Raw genomic sequence first — 21,831 nt, 5'->3', positions numbered from 1 at the left:
CATTCAATCTAAATAAAATGTCTTGTTTAATATGCACAATAACAAACCAAATTTGTTTGCTGTTTAGCAAACCACTCCAAGGCTATGTTCAGACTATCAGTCCAAATCTGATTTATGTGCGTATCCGATTTGAATCCAGTCATGTGTAGCAAGTCTGAACAGCTGAGGTCTGATTTTTACAAATCCGTTTCAAACCACATTCGTATTAGGTTTGAAATGCAATTCAGATTGCATTTTTGCAAATCCGTTTAGGTCTGACTGCTCTGATCGGATTTCAGGTGGGGTTTTTTTATGTCTGTGACTTTTGAAGCCACATAAAGTTCATGTTTGCATCACACATGCAGAAACATGCTAGTTTGGTGGTGCACATCTCTGACGCCATCTCATTATTTTTATAAAACCTGCACTGCGACTCTACATTGCGATGTGGTAAATAAGCAAATCCATTTCATTAACCTCCATTTTCGTTTGTTTATGTCAGCTGCTACTTCTTTGTCATTACTACTTCTTGGGGCAGTGTGATTGCTATAGCAACCAATGTGAAGAAGACTGAAAATGAGGATTCCCACATGGACACTCAGTTCAGAACTGATCAATTATAATATATAATGTGGACAGTCAATCAAGAAGATTGGATTCAGATCAAAATTCAAGATGCAAAAAATCAGATTTGAACTGACAGTCTGAACATAGCCCAACTGAATTATACTGCTACACTCACCTTATTAGAAGCACCTACTGTACTTATTCATGCAATCACCTAATTAGCCAATCATGTGGCAGCAGTACAATGTATAATGTACATTGTGGAGGTGGTATAATGGTGTAGGGAAAGTTTTCTTATCTATTTGAGCATTGATGCTGATCATGTGCATCCCTTCACGGCCACAGTTTACCATCTTCTAATGCAGACCTGGGCATTTTACGGCCCGCTGGCCGCATCCGGCCCTTTGGTTCATTCTGACCGGCCCGCGTAAGATTAATTAGAAATTACAAAATAAACGTATTTTCTAATTTTACCTCATGCATGGACTGAATGTGCATTGCTTTTATTTTGAAGTTGTGTTCAACAAAAACGCAATGCGCGCGACATGAACATGACATGAAATCCCACGAAACCTAATCCCGCGATAACTACTTCCGTAATTTGTCCAGACCAACCACAAACTTGTACGTCATCCTTCAAACGGTCCAGCCAATCACATAGTGTGACGTCACCAGCAGGCGCCGCAGCCCGAGCCGATCTGTAGATCTGATTCCTACACCGAATCGACTGATGATCATCTGTCAGCTGTGCTTCGCATCTCCACCTCAGACATTCAACCTGACTCTGATGCACTCGTTAAAGCCCAACAGAGACGAGATTTCTCTCACTGAACAAATAAAAAACTGAAAAACACCAAATGAGGTGATTAGACTACAAATGTGGGCATCATTATTATAATATGGTGTATCTTGCTTGATATTTGGAGTAGAAAGACAATATTGTGATGTCTTTATTGTGTTTTGGGGTGAATGTGACTGAAAAAAATGGTTCACATTTTGTTAACCACTGTTTTGGGAAATCTGATTGAATAAATGACATTTTTTGTAAGGCAATCTCGTTTTTTCCATACTCTTACCCAGCTTGTAAAAACAATGTTATTTATTGCTTTATATAAAGAAATACAATTAATATTATGCAGAATTTAGTTCAGCCTTTTGGTCCGGCCCTCCACAAAATTTTCTGTTTCTCATGTGGCCCCATGGAAAAAATAATTGCCCACCCCTGTTCTAATGGTTACTTCCAGCATGATAATGCACCATGTCACAAACTGGTTTCATGAACATGACAGTGAGTTCAGTGTTCTTCTGTGGCCTTCCCAGTCATCTATTGGATCAGAATCCAGTAGATCACCTTTGGGATGTGGTAGAACAGGAGATTCACAGTGTGAAAATGCACCTGAAAAAATCTGCAGGAATTGTGTGATAAAATCATGACAACATGGACCAGAAACTCAAAGGAATTTTTACAACATGTTGTGGAATTGGGTGGCACGGTGGTGTAGTGGTTAGCGCTGTCGCCTCATAGCAAGAAGGTCCTGGGTTCGAGCCCAGCGGCCAACGAGGGCCTTTCTGTGTGGAGTTTGCATGGTGTCCGCGTGGGTTTCCTCCGGGTGCTCCAGTTTCCCCCACAGTCCAAAGACATGCAGGTTAGGTTAACTGGTGACTCTAAATTGACCGTAGGTGTGAATGTGAATGGTTGTCTGTGTCTATGTGTCAGCCCTGTGATGACCTGGCGACTTGTCCAGGGTGTACCCCGCCTTTCGCCCGTAGTCAGCTGGGATAGGCTCCAGCTTGCCTGAGACCCTGTAGAACAGGATAAAGCGGCTAGAGATTATATGTTTTACTTTTACAGTAAATTGAGCATTTTGTGTTGTATGTAAAGATGCTAACACCTCCACACTTTAGGTGAATGAGGGAAAATGTTTTTCTTTTTTTTTCTTGAGGTAATAGATCAAGGGGAATACAAATGTATTAAAATTGTGGCCTTGACAGGACCCCACAGCAGAAGAGCACAAATTTGGTAAAAACTCACAAATCACACTTTTTTTTTTTTTTAATTCTCCTAAAATCGTCCTGTTTGGGTTTACCAGCTGATAAAAGCTAGCATTTTACTGCTTTTCTACTACTTGATTAAACTGATTAAAGGATGTTTTGCCATTTTTTGGTCAGCTTGCACAACAACTTGTCTACTTACAGTAGTAACAGTAACAGCAATTCAAAAAGATGTAGTTAGCTGTCTGCATGTTTTGAGGAAGCACGTGATGACGTTCGCCTTCTGCTGACGTATGATAGGGGAATTTTGTCTGGTGGGTGGGAACTGGCCACACCTAAATTAGGGAGAAAATTGAGGAGAAAAATCTGTTTTGTTATTGCAAAATCTGTGTCCTGATCATGCATTTTTCCTTTTCCTATTCGAGATGAAAATGACCACATTTGCTAACCGCACAGTTTATAATATTATGTTTATAAATTTAGGTTCCTTACTTGGTATTTTGCAAATATACTCGAGATCAGTATGTTCTAATAGTTACATTATCAAAATATGCTACCTATAATTTTCTGCTGGAAGCATTTTGAGATAAAGTCATAGGAATAGAACAGTGAGATGTGTTTGTTATACGAAGACCTAAAAATGTATGCTACAGTAGCACTGCTCGCTAAGGCAGCACAAATTGGTCAGTGGTTTTTGAACATGATATTGAACTCGTCTTTGACTCGTTCAATTATCATGCTAGCTGAATGGAATATATCTGATATACCACGAAAAAAAGCCAGCCGATATTATTATTGTTATAATACATACACATTCCTTTTGGGTGTTCAACATGTCTTTCTCTTTCAAAATTCTTTCAAAATCTTCCCTATTTAACAAAGCAAACCTGGCGGCCATGTTTGTTTACAAATTGTCAATGTCACTCGCTGGCGCGGAAGTTTTACGTCTCCGACGTGTCTCTTTTCCAGTTTTTCAATGTCCGTTGGTATGTTGTTCTCTTGTAAATATGCGTGACGAATATATAATGAAGTTTTGCTAGCCTTTTGGGTGTTCAACACATCTTTCTCTTTCTTGGCAGACAAAGAAATGGTTCTGCGCATGCGTAGCAGAAAAGTTTCTCATTGGATATTCGCATCAGCTCCGACGCGTGACGTCATGTTGTCTTGACAACCATGCAATATCGTAAACCATATTCAACGTTCGTTCTCCATTGGGTAGAGTGACGTAATGCACGTAGGATAAGCGATACGCTAACAATATTGCATGCTATCACAGCAAATGAATGAAACCCGCTAGAAGGGAATAGAATACATGTTTTTATTCAATCGAAAAAGCGTCCTGTATGTATAATAATAAATAATATTTAGTATTTAATAATCATTAAATAAATTATTATTTTTAAATACTTTTTAAAAAATAATCACCTGTGTATTTATACTAAAACAATTATCCACCTAAGGCGAAGTGAATATCGGTGAATAATAACCTCAACTTTGTCTCGGTTATTATTCACTGATATTCACTTTGCCTTCAGCGAATAACTGTTAAATGTTGGTAGATGGACTGGCTTGTCTAAATTGCCCCTAGGTGTGAATGAATGTCTGAGTATGCATGTCCATGATGACTGGGTGATTTCTGCCTCAATTTCTGGCTGTATTTATTTATTTTTTTTGCGTGTACGTACGTACAAGATCCCTGAGTAACTTCTTGGTGTCTTAAATTGTTTCCATCTCTAGTTCAAACCCTCCTCTGTGTCTCTGGGTCAGGTGAGTAGCTTACAGCGGGAAAGCGTCTTTCTTTCTTTCTCTTTAGCCAAAATCAACTGCAATTTTGAGGCCTTTCTGCCCTAGGCACCTTCATACGCAAGGTGAGAAACAGCCTAAAGAGAGCTCTCTCTCTCTCTCCACAGCCTTATTTTTTCATCCCCTTGTTGCCTGGGTGGAGGCCCAGACTCGAACTGAGCTCTTGTGTTATACTGCTCTGTCTCACTCTAATGCTAATGCGAGTTACTCCATAACTATGTTTTATTTATACTCTGACCCGAGGACGTACTCCTTTTTGATTAGATGCCAGATGTGCATTAAAATAGATTGAATCTTTTAGGATCAAGGATTGATTACATTTATGCTTTGTTATTCTTTTCACTACAGGGCAGAAAAGTAAATGGTAAGGATTTTAATAATGGGTTTAATTTGTTTGGAGAGAACAAAACAAGGGGGGAATGAGAGACATCAGAGTGATTTTCCTTCTCTTACTCACCCAGTTCTACAGGCTTGTTCATTAGCTGATAAGTTGGGAGTAGGGAGAACTAACATATATATGGAAGCTGTCTGGCAGGACTGAGAAACTGCACTAGTACAGCGGTTCTCATATCAGTCGTTAGGACCTCATAGAGGTTTTTGCTCTCGATTGAGACTAGATTGAGAACTGCTGCTCAAACCACTGACTTGCGACAGACCAGAGACATTTACTGGTAACACAGTTCCTGCCTGGGTGGGTGGGTGGGTGGGGTGAGGGTCAAGAAGCTGAAAGGTTTGCTACATATAGTAACCAATATGATATCATTTATTTAATTCAGTTCGGATCCCCCACAGTCCAAAGACATGCAGGTTAGGTTAACTGGTGACTCTAAATTGACCGTAGGTGTGAATGTGAGTGTGAATGGTTGTCTGTGTCTATGTGTCAGCCCTGTGATGACCTGGCGACTTGTCCAGGGTGTACCCCGCCTTTCGCCCGTAGTCAGCTGGGATAGGCTCCAGCTTGCCTGCGACCCTGTAGAACAGGATAAAGCGGCTAGAGATAATGAGATGAGATGAGATGAATTCAGTTCGGACTAAGTCAGACATTTATAAAAGTTGATTAGTGCAGTTAGATTTCAGTACACATTTTGTCATGTGCATTTGAATGGATTAGAATAAGACTCATCTCATCTCATTATCTCTAGCCGCTTTATCCTGTTCTACAGGGTCGCAGGCAAGCTGGAGCCTATCCCAGCTGACTACGGGCGAAAGGCGGGGTACACCCTGGACAAGTCGCCAGGTCATCACAGGGCTGACACATAGACACAGACAACCATTCACACTCACATTCACACCTACGGTCAATTTAGAGTCACCAGTTAACCTAACCTGCATGTCTTTGGACTGTGGGGGAAACCGGAGCACCCGGAGGAAACCCACGCGGACACGGGGAGAACATGCAAACTCCGCACAGAAAGGCCCTCACCGGCCACGGGGCTCGAACCCAGGACCTTCTTGCTGTGAGGCGACAGTGCTAACCACTACACCACCGTGCCGCCCTAGAATAAGACTGATTAGGAAAGTCTTGTGTAGTTCAGCTAGATGCTGGTATGAAAAGCACTTCGTTTTTATAGATGGAAAATAGGCCTGAAATGTGGTTCCCATTTAGTAAAGTGAAGAACCGAACTGAAAGTAGTCGATCCGATTCTGTCCTTAGACGTTGGTGAGAGATTGAGACTTTCGCTCATCTCGTTAACGTGTCACCCAAGTTTGTGAAGGGGCCCAAGCATTGATCGTGATGGATTGGAGCATTGAACCTAAATGACAATATGTCAGAATGCTAATGACAGTGTGTGTGTGTGTGTGTGTGTGTGTGTATGTGTGACATGTCAGCAGTGCAATTGCTGCCATTTATCCAGTATAAATACATGTATTTGTTCAGGTGAGGAATGTTTTCCCCCTTTCCTACATCCACCTCCCAGCTGTCTGTCATCCCTCTTTCCTGGCCATAATAGTGCTCGCCACTGGCAAACATTGATTATTCATTATTCTGTGTTGTTAAGCACATCCTTCTTTTATGACATTAGCATGCATGCTAAAATGTAAGCATTCACATAGCCTGCTGTGTAATGAAATGTAATTGTGTTGCCTGTAGCAGGGCAGCTGCAAAGCTTTGGGTTTACCAGCTAAATAATTGATGGCAGTTGCTTAAATGACATCATTGAGTGCCTGTTCTGTATAGTGCAGATTAAACAGGGCAATAGGTGCCAGAAGAAGGATTGGATGTGATTGACTCTAAAGTGCCAACTCTGTAGAGTTCAGCTGTAAGCATCTTGACGTGAGGAGTTGAGTGGTACAATCTGACAGATGAATATTCGACTTCTGATATGATAGTCTAATGCTTTACAGTTGTGGTCAGAAGTTTACATACAGTGACATGAATGCCATCTTGGATATGAAGGTCATGGCAATATTTGGGCTTTCAGTCATTTCTTTGAACTGTTCTTTTTCTGTGGCAGAATGATTGTACAGCATACATCTTTAATTAAAAAAACACTGGAATTTGGTGCACAAGTTTTAATTTTCTTTGGGTTTTCTGAAATCAACACAGGGTCAAAATTATATGTACAGGGTCAAAAATATACATACAGCACACTTAATATTTGGGTAAAATGTCTCTTTGCAAGATTCGCCTTGACCAAGCATTTTTGTTTACCATGAACAAGCTTCTGGCAGAATTCTGGTTGGATATTTCATGACTCTTCATGGTAGAATTGGTAGAGTTCAATTAAATTTTTTTTTTCTTGGCATGGACTCGACTTATAAGCACGGTCCATATATTTTCAACGGGGTTGAAGTCAGGACTTGTTTTAAGCGTAATGTTAGCCTACTTTATCCTCCACAACCAGCTCTGACGTGTGTTTGGGTTAATTGTTCTGTTGTAACTCCCAAGTCGTGTTCAAATTTCTGATGGTTTATGCTGAAGAATTCTGAGGTAGTCCTCCTTCTTCACTATTCCATCCACTTTGCGCAATGATCCAGTTCCACTGGCAGCAAAACAGCTCCAGAGCATGATGATCCTACCACCACCACCAGCTGGTACAGTGTCCCTCTGTACATGGTGGTCATTGTGGCCAAACAACTCAATCTTTGTCTCATGTGACCATACAGCTATCCTCCAGAAGGCTTTTTCTTTGTCCATGTGGTCAGCTTCAAACTTTAGCTAAGCTTGAAGGTGTTGATTTTGGAGCAGGGGGTTATTTCTTGGATACCAGCCTCTTAGGTCATGGTGATCTGAACTGTAGACGGTGATCCATCAGCTTCCAGTTCATGGCAGGGCTGTGCCATGGTGGTTCCCAGGTTGTTCTTGACCATCCAAACCAATTTCCTTTCAGCTGAGGGTGACAGTTTGAGTTTTCTTGAAGCAAAGTGGCTTGGCAAAGTGACTACACCTCACAATAACTTGGATACAATTGTTTGAACTGATCTTGGAATTTGTAGTTGTTTAGAAATGGCTCCAAGAGACGTTCCAGAATTGTGTATATCTGCGATCCTCTTTCTCACATCTGCACTGAGCTCCTTGGACTTTCCCATTTTACTGTGTGTTGGTCAATCCAGTGAGTGCTGTAAGAAAACCCTTTTTATGAAGGCACAGAGAAGCTACCAGCTGTCGTCAATCATGATCACTAACAGGAAGTTAAGAGACCTTGGTCGTGGCAAGATAAAATACATTTTGGACGTTTCAGCACCTCTGAATTAATAGTCTAAGTGAGTGTATGTAAATTTTTGACTCTGTATGTGTAATTTTGACCTTGTGTTGATTTCAGAAAACCCAAAGAAAATTAAAACTTGTGCACCAAAGTCTCATTCATCTCATCTCATTATCTCTAGCCGCTTTATCCTGTTTTACAGGGTCGCAGGCGAGCTGGAGCCTATCCCAGCTGACTACGGGCGAAAGGCGGGGTACACCCTGGACAAGTCGCCAGGTCATCACAGGGCTGGCACATAGACACAGACAACCATTCACACTCACATTCACACCTACAGTCAATTTAGAGTCACCAGTTAACCTAACCTGCATGTCTTTGGACTGTGGGAGAAACCGGAGCACCCGGAGGAAACCCACGCGGACACGGGGAGAACATGCAAACTCCACACAGAAAGGCCCTCGCCGGCCACGGGACTCAAACCCGGACCTTCTTGCTGTGAGGCGACAGCGCTAACCACTACACCATCGTGCCGCCCGCACCAAAGTCTAGTGTTTTTTTAAATTAAACATGTATGCTGTACAATCGTTTTACCACAAAAAAAGAACAGTTCAAAGACATTACTGAAAGCCCAAATATTGCCATGACATTCATATCCAAGATGACATTCATGTCACTGTATGTAAACTTCTGACTGCAACTGTACATATCTGAAATATTTTATCTCTTATATTTTATCAGAAATGTGATGTCTCAGGACGAAATGTGTCATTATTGTATTCACCATATTCTCATAGCTCCATGTGCAGACAGTGGACAGGACATTAACACCTTCAACACACACACGCACACGCGTGCACACACACACACACACAGCATTGCCACTACCTTCTGCCTTAATATTACCACAGCCCCATGTATAATCATGCACTCTGTTCATGACGCTGCTGAAACACATTTAATTATTGATGAGTTATCAAGCTATACACTAGAGGTGTAACTCAGTTCTCGTTTAGTGTATCAAATATCCATATCTGTATCTGTATTTGGATTTAAACCTGGTGTAGGTGTGGCCTAAATCAGAAGGTTATTAGTTGGACTTACATTGCCACTTATGCCTTTCTAATTCCAGTGAGAATAAGTGTGTGTGTGTGTGTGTGTGTGTGTGTGTGTGTGTGTGTGTGTGTGTGTGTGTGTGTGTGTGTGTGTGTGTGATTGTGTCTTTCTGTGCACTCTGGCGTCATGTCGCTGAATGCACCTTGTATGAACCTGTAATATAAAAATAGTATAGCACTTTTAGCACTTCAAACCACTTATACCTCAAACTTTTCACATGTAAAGATGTAAAGATGAGGAAGTTTGTTATACTGCACAGGAGGCACTACATAGGAAGCAAGCGTTAACTCTTCACCGTAATGCTTCAGTTTTAGAAAAATGGTTGTGGGTTACTCTATAAAATCAATAAAATGTATATCTTTTGATGTATACTAGTTCTTCAGTGGATTGAAGTCTCTGAGCACTATGCCCTAAAATGGTCTTCGTTGTCACAGCGTAGACTAGCTTGCAGTCCGGGGAGGATATGATGGACAGAATAGATAGTCAGAATTGGCTCATTTAGAGAGTGGAAAAGCTGGCTTCTTAGAAATTAGAACCAACAAAAATGGGAAGTCTAGTTACTGTGAAGATTCTTGCAAAGTCCCCTATATTAACGGAAGCATGTATCATTGTTATTCCTAAGAAAAGACATGTATGTGCTTGTTGACACCTATGGTCTGACACATCTGTCCATCTATTTGTCTGTCTCCGTAGCCCAGTTCCTGGCTCTCTCTCATCACTGCTACACTTGAGGAACAGACAGCGACAGCCTCTGCCAGCCTCCATGCCTGGCACTCTGCCTGACCCCACCATGCAGGGATCCTCCGCTGTGCTCATGCCTGTGAGTGCCTACAAACATTCATTCATACATACATACATACACACCCACCCACACCCACACACACATATAGATAGATAGATAGAGAGAGAGAGAGAGAGAGAGAGAGAGAGAGATAGGATATTACATGATTGTGTGAAGATATGAAGTTTATCTTTGAGTGGTGAACATATTCACAAGTGAGTGAAGTGAACGAGTGAAAATATTTTCAGCACGAGAAGATAAACTTCATATCTTCGCACCGCCATGTAATGTTCTTTATATTATGTGGACACATCCACACACACACAAAAAAGCAAGTGAACCAAAAGAATATTAATTTTGAACCGGTTTGCTATTTTGACAACGCACGTCTCATCAGTGGGAAAACACTGGGAGTGATGTCATCAGAGTGAAATATTGGAAAATATGTCACTCAGATCCACGATGTATTTCGTATGAAAAATGCGAGTTTTTCAGCACGGGAAGATAAACTTCCTATCTTCAAGCCAATGTGTGATTTTCTTTTTATATTCACAAACAAAGAATACCCAAATTTATCAAAACAATTCATCGATTTCCTCACGAGTGACATATAAAGATTTATGTCACAGTTTTGGTTCTCCATGTCCCGGATGGAGCTCGTATGAAAAATACGAGCGGTGTATTTCCCAGTAAAACACTCGTGTCCATAATATATATAAACAAACACATACACACTTTGATACAGATGCTAGACAGTAATATTGTGTGAGGTTATTTCTTTAATATCTGATTGAATTACTGGTGCAGATGGCTGGAGTCCAGCAAAATGTGATGATTTCCCTTACAACTATGCAAACTAACCCCGATCCTCTTAAACTCTTAGCTTATATGCAGTAGTTGTTCATACCAAATTATATTATACAATAATTATGTAAAAACTTAACTCTGACAGGATGTGCTGTTTGGAAAATTTCAACAACGGTGTACAATGAGGCTTGTTGTAGAATTTTAATGGCCAAGGTAGATTTTTTTTTTCCAGAGTCCTGAGTGTTTTATTCCTCTTACACCACAGCAGTTTGCCAAACATCCCAATTTTAAAATTAATGAAAAACTGACTTTTCCTCTTATCACGTTATAGCAGCTATGAATAGCCATTCCATTACCACTCTCTGATTTTTCTCTCTTGAAGTTAATTTAAAAAAAAAATTGTGGCTTTTTTTTTTATTAAGAAGAAACTGGAAAAATCCTGACCACTACAAAATGTGAACACCCGAGACTTCTTCCATTACTGTTAAATAAATGGTTTCTTACAGAATGTTTCACAATATTCACTATTACACTTTTTTGTTTGTGCAGTAATATGTTTTTAAGCTTTTTTTTTTTATTACTCTTAGATTATGTAGATTGTTTGGGATACAAGTCCATGGGAGTGAGTTGTTGGTATAGAAGTGAGAACATGTGCATTGATATACAGTGGTGCTTGAAAGTTTGTGAACCCTTTAGAATTTTCTATATTTCTGCATAAATATGACCTAAAACATCATCAGATTTTCACACAAGTCCTAAAAGTAGATAAAGAGAACCCAGTTAAACAAATGAGACAAACATATTATACTTGGTCATTTATTTATTGGGCAGCACGGTGGTGTAGTGGTTAGCGCTTTCACCTCACAGCAAGAAGGTCTGGGTTCGAGCCCCGTGGCCGGCGAGGGCCTTTCTGTGCGGAGTTTGCATGTTCTCCCCGTGTCCGTGTGGGTTTCCTCCGGGTGCTCCGGTTTCCCCCACAGTCCAAAGACATGCAGGTTAGGTTAACTGGTGACTCTAAATTGACCGTAGGTGTGAGTGTGAATGGTTGTCTGTGTCTATGTGTCAGCCCTGCGATGACCTGGCGACTTGTCCAGGGTGTACCCCGCCTTTCGCCCGTAGTCAGCTGGGACAGGCTCCAGCTTGCCTGCGACCCTGTAGAAGGATAAAGCGGCTAGAGATAATGAGATGAGATTTATTTATTGAGGAAAATTATCCAATATTACATATCTGTGAAGGGCAAAAGTATGTGAACCTTTGCTTTCAGTATCTGGTGTGACCCGCTTGTGCAGCAATAACTGCAACTAAACGTTTGCGGTAACTGTTGATCAGTCCTGCACACCGGCTTGGAGGAATTTTAGCCCATTCCTCCATACAGAACAGCTTCAACTCTGGGATGTTGGTGGGTTTCCTCACATGAACTGCCCTCTTCAGGTCCTTCCACAACATTTTGATTGAATTAAGGTCAGGACTTTGACTTGGCCATTCCAAAACATTAACTTTATTCTTCTTTAACCATTCTTTGGTAGAATGACTTGTGTGCTTAGGGTCGTTGTCTTGCTGCATGACCCACCTTCTCTTGAGATTCAGTTCATGGACAGATGTCCTGACATTTTCCTTTAGAATTCGCTGGTATAATTCAGAATTCATTGTTCCATCAGTGATGGCAAGCCGTCCTGGCCCAGATGCAGCAAAACAGGCCCAAACTATGATACTACCACCACCATGTTTCACAGATGGGATAAGATTCTTATGCTGGAATGCAGTGTTTTCCTTTCTCCAAACATAATGCTTCTCATTTAAACCAAAAAGTTCTATTTTAATCTCATCCATCCACAAAACATTTTTCTAATAGCCTTCTGGCTTGTCCATGTGATCTTTAGCAAACTGCAGACAAGCAGCAATGTTCTTTTTGGAGAGCAGTGGCTTTCTCCTTGCAACCCTGCCATGCACACCATTGCTATTCAGTGTTCTCCTGATGGTGGACTCATGAACATTAACATTAGCCAATGTGAGAGAGGCCTTCAGTTGCTTAGAAATTACCCTGGGGTCCTTTGTGACCTCGCCGACTATTACACGCCTTGCTCTTGGAGTGATCTTTGTTGGTCGACCACTCCTGGGGAGGGTAACAATGGTTTTGAATTTCCTCCATTTATACACAATCTGTCTGACTGTGGATTGGTGGAGTCCAAACTCTTTAGAGATGGTTTTGTATCCTTTTCCAGCCTTTCTGAGGTCCTCAGAAATCTCCTTTGTTCGTGCCATGATACACTTCCACAAACATGTGTTGTGAAGATCAGACTTTGATAGATCCCTGTTCTTTAAATAAAACAGGGTGCCCACTCACACCTGATTGTCATCCCATTGATTGCAAACACCTGACTCTAATTTCACCTTCAAATTAACTGCTAATCCTAGAGGTTCACATACTTTTGCCACTCACAGATATGTAATATTGGATCATTTTCCTCAATAAATAAATGACCAAGTATAATATTTTTGTCTCATTTGTTTAACTGGGTTCCCTTTATCTACTTTTAGGACTTGTGTGAAAATCTGATGATGTTTTAGGTCATATTTATGCAGAAATATAGAAAATTCTAAAGGGTTCACAAACTTTCAAGCACCACTATAAACTTGTGATTTGAATTACAGGTGGTACTCTTGTCAGAACCGTGCTATTATAGAAAATTAATCAACACCTCCTGACCAATCAGATTTGAGAATTCAGCATCACTGTGGTGTAATTTGAATTATTCAGTAACTATAGTAAATGTAGTAGGAAAGGTTTTAGGCGTTAACTAATGAAAGAATGCTTGTGTGTTAGACCAGCTTTCAATTCAACTCGGTTCAATTCAGTTTTATTTGCATGGACATTGCCACAAAGCACCTTTACAGAAATATATAAATTCAGGATATGCATTTTATTTAACATATATGAATGATAAAATGTCTCCCTCTTGAGCAAGCCAGAAGGCAACAGTGGCAAGGAAAAACTCCCTGAGACAATATGAGGAAGAAATGTTAAGAGGAACTAGACTCAAAAGGGAACCCATCCTCATCAGGGTGACACCGAATAGTGGCTTTCCATTATCTGCTCTGTCTAACGGGATGTGTTAAAAGATTTTTAAAAAATTATTATCTAGACTAGGCAGCACGGTGGTGTGGTGGTTAGCACTGTCGCCTCACAGCAAGAAGGTCCTGGGTTCGAGCCCAGCGGCCGGCGAGGGCCTTTCTGTGTGGAGTTTGCATGTTCTCCCTGTGGGTTTCCTCCGGGTGCTCTGGTTTCCCCCACAGTCCAAAGACATGCAGGTTAGGCTAATTGATGGTTCTGAATTGACCGTAGGTGTGAATGTGAGCGTGAATGGTTGTTTGTCTCTATGGTGGGGTTTACATTAGACCGTATCAGCGGATCATCAGATTAACGTTTTTAAAATGATTAGTGTGCACACAGCAACGCCAATACACGGATACGCTCGGCTCCGCAGGCATCCTGCGCTCCAAATCACTCCGCCCTGAACAGCGAGTGCCCTCTGGAGGGTGCGCACTCCGGCCCTGCGCAGCTCACAGAGCGCGCGAGTGAAGCACACAAGCAGTGATTTGGGACTGAGCCGCTGTGTGTGTGATCTCAGTGCATATCGGGCATGCGCATCACTTACCACTTGCAAGTGGAAGGATGGCAAGCCTAAAGACAATCATAACTACACAATGGGCAGTATTTGCATCAGTATTTGCAGTATTTTCATACTTTTATACTCTTTAATGAAAGGTGATACAAGGCGGAAGTCCGCGCTGTTTTTCAGCAGTCGCGTCACATGACCAACGCCAGCGAATCAGGAAGGTGGATGTCACAGTGACGTTGTCCAATGAGACGCCAGCTAGAGCTCAGCACAGCGTATCCGCGTATCTCAGTGTTTACACAGCACCGGAGCTGACACGATCTGGATTGAATACGTGGACCCTGGTGGATTCCTGTTTCCCAGCGTTTCCAGGCGTTTTAATGTAAACGGACAGTGCATCCGCGAAGAAAACGAGACAGATACGGTCTAATGTAAACTTGGTCTAAGTGTCAGCCCTGTGATGATCTGGCGACTTGTCCAGGGTGTACCCCGCCTCTCGCCCATAGTCAGCTGGGATAAGCTCCAGCTTGCTTGCGACCCTGCACAGGATAAAGCGGTTATGGATAATGGCTGGCTGGCTTATCTAGACTAATAGTGAATGAGGCATAGTAATTATTAATCTTGCATAAAGCACAAACATCTATGCTTTTATTTCAATTTCTCCACAGTAGTTTCTAAGGTCTTTTTCTATTTTTAATCTCAGTATTTCGATTGAGTTGGATTATTTCTATTCAGTCACAGACACAGACACTTTTTTCCCATAAATGTTAATGTCTTTGAGTTATTCTTCAAAATTTTACTCATTTCTGATTTTATTCATTCAGATTTTAATGTCATTTTTTAATTGATCTCTCCTATAATCTGAAAAGTACGTGTCTGACTCCATGCCGAATTTAAAAACACTGTACTGTACACCATCTACTGTACTCACGTGTTTGTTTGGGTTTTTTTTTACAGGCTGAAATGATTTAGTGATCTTTCAGTCAACTTTCCCAGGGTCTTGCACATATCAGTGATACAGGATGCCATCCTGCAGTATAGAGTCCTACCATAGTGTCCGTAACTTCAATTGTGTTGTCTCAAAGTCAGTAAGAGCTGGACGTATGGAGAGGACTGAAGCGAGAGTCAGTGTGTGAGAGCACACGCATCGGGGTTTTAATGACACAACACATGTTCTCATTGTAATTGAAGCCAGTCCATATTGATGGTGGGGAAAAGAAGCTTAGTGGTGATTGAATTAAAGCTGGACAGTTTTTTGGCAAGAGACTGATGTCCCAGGAAAGGGGTGCAGTGTAGGGACATATTTTTATACCAAATATTTCTCCAGTAATTTCTGCAGGCTGTTCTGCGTCCACCTGGCCGGGCTCGTGGGGAGCAGAGGGGGGTCGTCTGGGGAGCGGAAAAAAAAAAAAAAGATTGTATGGTTTAGGAAAGGAAATTAGTGTTTCTCTAACACACACTCCAGCACACACATGCTTGTATTTCTACCTTTGAGGTATTTCCATTGAATTTTGTATTATTATAGCGACATAATATTATACCTAAAGCAAACTTTAACCTCAGTACCCATAAGGAAGTCTTTCCTCTCTTTCCTTTTTGAGAATAAAAGCAGGAAATTATATATATGTGTGTGTGTGTGTGTGTGTGTGTGTGTGTGTGTGTGTGTGTGTGTGTGTGTAAAATGAACATCAAACATACCCTTAAAGTCAGACTTGATATTCCTATTGTTATGAGGGCTTTTAGTTCCCACAAAGGCTGAATATATACCGTATGTCTCTCACACACACTTCACACAAGTAACCACTCGTACGAGAACCAGACTCTATTTTTGAGCCTCGCACTTCTGCAGAGTTAGACTTCCTGTGTTAGGTTTTTTTTTCTTAACAGTCCTTTGCTCACACAAATAAGAATGCAAAATCAGAAACACACACACACACACACACACACACACACACACACACACACACACACACACACCAGCGTTATTAAGGCCTCTCCTCAAACACATCTTGCAGCTGTCTTGTAATGGATTTTAAAAACGTGTAACAAGTTCACTTGGATGCAAGAAAGGTGCTATAGATCTGTTATAGTCTGTCTCGTTCTTTTTTTCCTCTCCTTTGCCGTGCTCATGTTCTGTTGTTTTGCTGTTTGTATCCACTCGAACAGATGGAGAGACAAATGTCCATGAGCTCCAACATAATGGGTATGCAAGGCCCCACCCACAGCAGCTCCTGTTCCTCTCCTCATGTACCATCCATGCATTCAGAAGCAAAACTGGTTAGTCAGTACACACACACACACACACACACACACACACACACACATACAGATGAATGCCACACAACATTAAACCTTTCTCATCTGTGTGAATTAACATTGTGACAGTTTTTTTCTGCTTCTCCAAACTGAGCTGTTTGAAAGAATTTGGGTCTAAATATCCTGAGGTACACACATGCATAATCACTGGTGGTGCTGCTGTATGACCTGATGTGCGTCACTAATGTATCACAGTGGCCTCATAAGCATTTCTGCAGCTTTGTTAACACTAGTTAAACGATGGGGTGAGCTCGTCGGCAAAAAACCACTCAGTCTGACCAGAGTAAGTATGAGCGCTTAGAAAATTAATCACTTTAGTCTTTGAAGACTTGCTGAACAAAAACATCTTACATTTAAAAGTCTGTAATGTGAATGTCTATGACAACTTGACATACTGTATTTTATTCTTTGAAATTTCCAGAAATACAGTGTCTTGCAAAAGTATTCATCCCCTTTTGTGTTTGTCCTCTTTTGTCGCATTACAAGCTGGAATTAAAATGGATTTTTGGAGGGCTAGCACCATTTGATTTACACAACATGCCTACAACTTTAAAGGTGAAAATTGTTTTATTGTGACACAAACAATAATTAAGATGAATAAACAGAAATCTGGAGTGTGCATAGGTATTCACCCCCCAAAGTCAATACTTTGTAGAGCCACCTTTTGCTGCAATTACAGCTGCAAGTCTCTTGGGGTATGTCTCTATTAGCTTAGCACATCTAGCCACTGGGATTTTTGCCCATTCCTCAAGGCAAAACTGCTCCAACTCCTTCAAGTTAGATGGGTTGCATTGGTGTACAACAGTCTTCAAATTATGCCACAGATTCTCAATTGGATTGAGGTCTGGGCTTTGATTAGGCCATTCCAAGATATTTAAATGTTTCCCTTTAAACCACTCCAGTGTAGCTTTAGCAGTATGTTTAGGGTCATTGTCCTCCTGGAACATGAACCTTCGTCCCAGTCTCAAAACAGGTTTTCCTCCAGAATTGCCCTGTATTTAGTGCCATCCATCTTTCCTTCAGTCCTGACCAGCTATCCTGTCCCTGCAGATGAAAAACATCCCCACAGCATGATGCTGCCACCACCATGCTTCACTGTAGGAATGGTGTTCTCAGGGTGTTGGGTTTGCGCCACACATGGCATTTCCCATGATGGCCAAAAAGATCAATTTTAGTCTCATCTGACCAGAGAATCTTCTTCTTGTGTTTGGGGAGTCTGCCACATGCTGTTAGGCAAACTTCAAATGTGTGTTTTTTTTTATTTTTTTTTTTTCTGGCCACTCTTCCATAAAGCCCCACTCTGTGGAGTGTACGGCTTAAAGTGGTCCTATGGACAGATACTCCCATCTCTGCTGTGGATCTTTGCAGCTCCTTCAGTGTTATCTTTGGTGTCTGTGTTGGATCTCTGATTAATGCCCTCCTTGCCCGGTCTGTGAGTTTTGGTGAGCTGCCTTCTCTTGTCAGGTTTGTAGTGATGCCATTTTCTTTCCATTTTGCTATAATGGATTTAATGGTGCTCCCTGGGATATTCAAAGTTTGGGATATTTTTTATAACCCAACACTGATCTATACTTCTCCACAACTTTGTCTCTGACCTGTTTGGAGGCTCCTTGGTTTTCATGTTGCTTGCTTAGTAGTGTTGCAGAGTCAGGGTCCTTCCAGAACAGGTTGATTTATACAGACATCATGTGACAGATCATGTGACACTATGATTGCACACAGGTGGATCTTAATCAACTAATTATGTGACTGATAAAGTGAATTGGTTGGAGCAGCTCTTATTTAGGGGTTTCATACAAAAGGGGGCGAATACTTATGCACACTCCAGATTTCCATTTTTTAAAAATCTTAATTATTGTTTGTGTCACAATGAAACAACAATGTGCACCTTTAAAGTGGTAGACATGTGTAAATCAAATGGTGCTAACCCTCCAAAAATCCATTTTAATTCGAACTTATAATGCAACAAAACAGGACAAACACCAAGGGGGATGAATACTTTTGCAAGACACTGAATATGATATATGTGCGTATGAAAAGCATGAATATGTGTGTGTGATGTTACTCCTGTTCCATTTCTGTTCACACAATAAGAACATTATGATGAATCTAAATCGATCCTAAAGGCCACATATGTGCACCTGAAATTTCAATTCACATAAATCCTTGTCAAGATATTATTCTCAAAGGCAGTGCGGGAATTTTTGCAGAGGTTTTCAGTATCACAAGGAAAACAGTAGAAATAAAGGTCTCATTCATCACCATCATAATGAACGGGAGCTCTAAAATTACATTCTCCAAACAAAATGCTGTCACCTTTGCATGCAAGATCGCTCTTGCCACATTCAAGTTCGACTAGGATTATTTATGTGCGTCTTGAAGGAATTACAGTTTCAAAGTACATTCCTGGGAACAGTGTCTCAGTGTCTCGAACCCGCTAAAATGCTTCTCACTGTACACACACGATACACACATTTACACACAGTTTGCAAACGCTTATATATTGTGCTCTAAATGAAAGAAGCGTTGACTCCAAAATCATAAACACGCTCCTCATCATGAAATACTCACATTAAAAATACAGCACGCAATTATCATATGGATTCCTCTAACAAGCCATGTTCTGCTTTTTTGGTTTGTGTTCAGGAAGTGAACTTCTGCAACTTCTTGATTGCATAGCAGGCAAAGTACAATTGGTCCTCATAAAAAAAAAAAAAAAGATCTCTGCAGGATGTTTCATATCATTCTGATTCAGTGATTTGGTTTTGTTTATATAACATGCAGTGTTCTCTAACAATGTTGGAATAATCCTGTTCCTCTCAAAAACTAATCATGGTTGAGGACATGGCCAGATAGTGTGCTTCTTCTTCCTCTTCTTCATTCTATGACTCTATATGTAACAGTCTCTGCTCTCTTTATTCCTTCTCCTTTATTTTTCTCCAATATTCTCTACATTACAGAAGGCGTTCGTTACTATTTGGATTTATCTTGTTTCGAAGGGTGACAGATGTATGTATGTATAGGGGTGTTCACACGGCACATATTTGCATCGATGCTGCACCGATGTATTTTGTTGCGATATATCTTACAGCAGTGTAAATTTTGTGGAGCGTTCACACGTCACAAACCTGCTTACTAGAGAGAAGCGTGTTAGCACCGGTGCAGCCCCACTTGCGTTCACACTGCAGTTTTTGCGACCATGCTATACGATAGTAATAATGCGGAAATGAAATATGCGCATGCATGAAAATGTACTTCCTTTTCCCGGTTGTCATGGCATCACCAAGCGCCGGGAAAACAACGTGGATGAAGACACCAGTGTTGCCAGATACTGCTGACGTTTTCCAGCCCAAAATATGTTCAAATCCACCAAAATGCACTTAAAACCGCCCAATCTGGCAACACTGGAAGACACGCAGTTCTGTTGTTGTTGATATTCGCCATTTTGGAAGCGCAAAATACCAGGATGTAAATTATGCAATGCCCATATGTAATTAACTCTCCTCACGCATAGCGAGTCTACCCCTGTAGCGTTCAGACGTCCCATTTTATATCGGTGCTGCCCCGCAAACTAGCATTTACTCCGGAGTAAATTTCTTAAACCACCTCCCGAGCAGGGTTAGATTTACACTGGTTTAAGCAGCTTTCAGGGGCTACACCGGTATAACTTTGTACCGTGTGAACGCTCTACCGGGGCAGCCCCGGTGCTACACTGGAATAAAAGTTGCCGTGTGAACACCCCTTATGTTGCAAAAACGAGCCATCTTATCACCCAAAAGAACACCAAACTTATGGTGAAGCATGGTGATGGCAGCATCGTGCTATAGGGCTGCTTCTCTTCAGCTGGGACTGAGGCTCTAGTACTCATTTCATAAACTAAACTATTGTGTGGCTTTTCTACATTAAAAAAAAGAATCCAAATATACTTTTCTATGCAGTCAGGTCTGTCTGTGCCTCTTTAGGTTAGATAGAAATTGACTATTTTTACTCCCCCCCCACTAATCTATAGTGTTAGTCCTGGTAAATCGGTGTTGTTCCCTGGTTTGCAAAAAAATGTGTTTGTGTCCAGAAAAAAGGAAGGGGACTTTCTGATGAAATTTGTTTGTGTTCACGAGGGGAGTGCCTTCTAGTGAAGAGTTTTGCAAAAAGAAAAAAAAAAAGGGTTGAGTTTATAACAAGAAATGTGTTTAAAGTTTTGTTTCATTCACTGAGGGGAAAAGAGAAATTTGGTTAATGAGAATCACGTGCCAGGGTGCAAGAACAGTGCATAAGCAACCGTGATAAACTGGAATCTCTGTGAATATGAAGATCAGATTTGAACATCTTGTACAGTAAGCATATTGTGAACATTGTAATCATTTTGAGTTCAAGTGAATTCGGTCACTTGTTAATTTTGTAACTCCGCTGTATTTATAGAAGATGCACGTCCACCGTTTTTTAATTTACGTATAAATTTAGCAAGGATTCATGCGTACCAAACTTCCTGTAGACTTTCACTATATTTACCCTGTAATTAATGTATAATGTGGAAACCTTAAGCCTGGGGCAGAAAATACTGTATATAACAGAAAAAAGCTGTGCTCTTGCAAGAAGTGTGTGTGTGTGTGTGTGTGTGTGTGTGTGTGTGTGTGTGTGTGTGTGTGTGTGTGTGTGTGTGTGTGTGCGTGTAAGGAAGACTGGGACTGAAAAATACTGGGACACAGCAGAAGGAATATTGGTGAGAAAAGTAATACAAACAGAAAAGTGTGTGCGTCTTAGAGAATGTTAATGATTAGTGGGTGAGATGGGAGAGAGGGAATTTAGTTCTTTCTTATGCTCAAGATTGATTGTGCTATGTTTCTTTTCTGTTCCCCATGGAAACAGGCAGAGGGAACATAATATTAGTCTAATGTACTGTCTTATCGCTGTCCTGGCTCTGCTCCAAAAACATCCTCTGAGTGCTGCCTCTCTGATTGGAATTCAATTAGAAGTGGACAGCTCTTTCCCCAACACACGTCGCACCCCTCTCTCTCTCTATCTCTCTCTCTCTTACACACACACCTCCTCATTTTATTTTTTAATCAAAACCAATAATCTGTTAAGATATCCAGAAAAGTCTTATTTCATGACTGTGCCTTGCTGATGTCAGGAGAAGATCTTATAACACTTATTACCTTAGTAATTCACTAAGTCATTAATGGTAAATTAGCTCTGAACTACACATGCAATA

At 41.0% G+C, this 21,831-nt stretch overlaps 1 protein-coding gene across 5 annotated transcripts in view; it reads left to right on the top strand.

The window, feature by feature from the left end:
* Nucleotides 1-21,831, top strand: part of creb5b (cAMP responsive element binding protein 5b) — a 118,788-nt gene that overhangs the window by 58,369 nt on the left and 38,588 nt on the right. For all 5 annotated transcript variants that reach the window (XM_060921800.1, XM_060921802.1, XM_060921801.1 and 2 more), the window contains 2 exons: nucleotides 9,795-9,921; nucleotides 16,473-16,583. In XM_060921800.1, coding sequence (XP_060777783.1) covers nucleotides 9,795-9,921; nucleotides 16,473-16,583 — 238 coding nt within the window. The remainder of the gene's footprint in view (nucleotides 1-9,794; nucleotides 9,922-16,472; nucleotides 16,584-21,831) is intronic.

This window comes from Neoarius graeffei, chromosome 5 (genome assembly GCF_027579695.1).
Source record: "Neoarius graeffei isolate fNeoGra1 chromosome 5, fNeoGra1.pri, whole genome shotgun sequence".
In the NCBI taxonomy this organism is placed as follows: Eukaryota; Metazoa; Chordata; class Actinopteri; order Siluriformes; family Ariidae; genus Neoarius; species Neoarius graeffei.
This window is presented reverse-complemented; position numbering and strand designations above follow the sequence as displayed.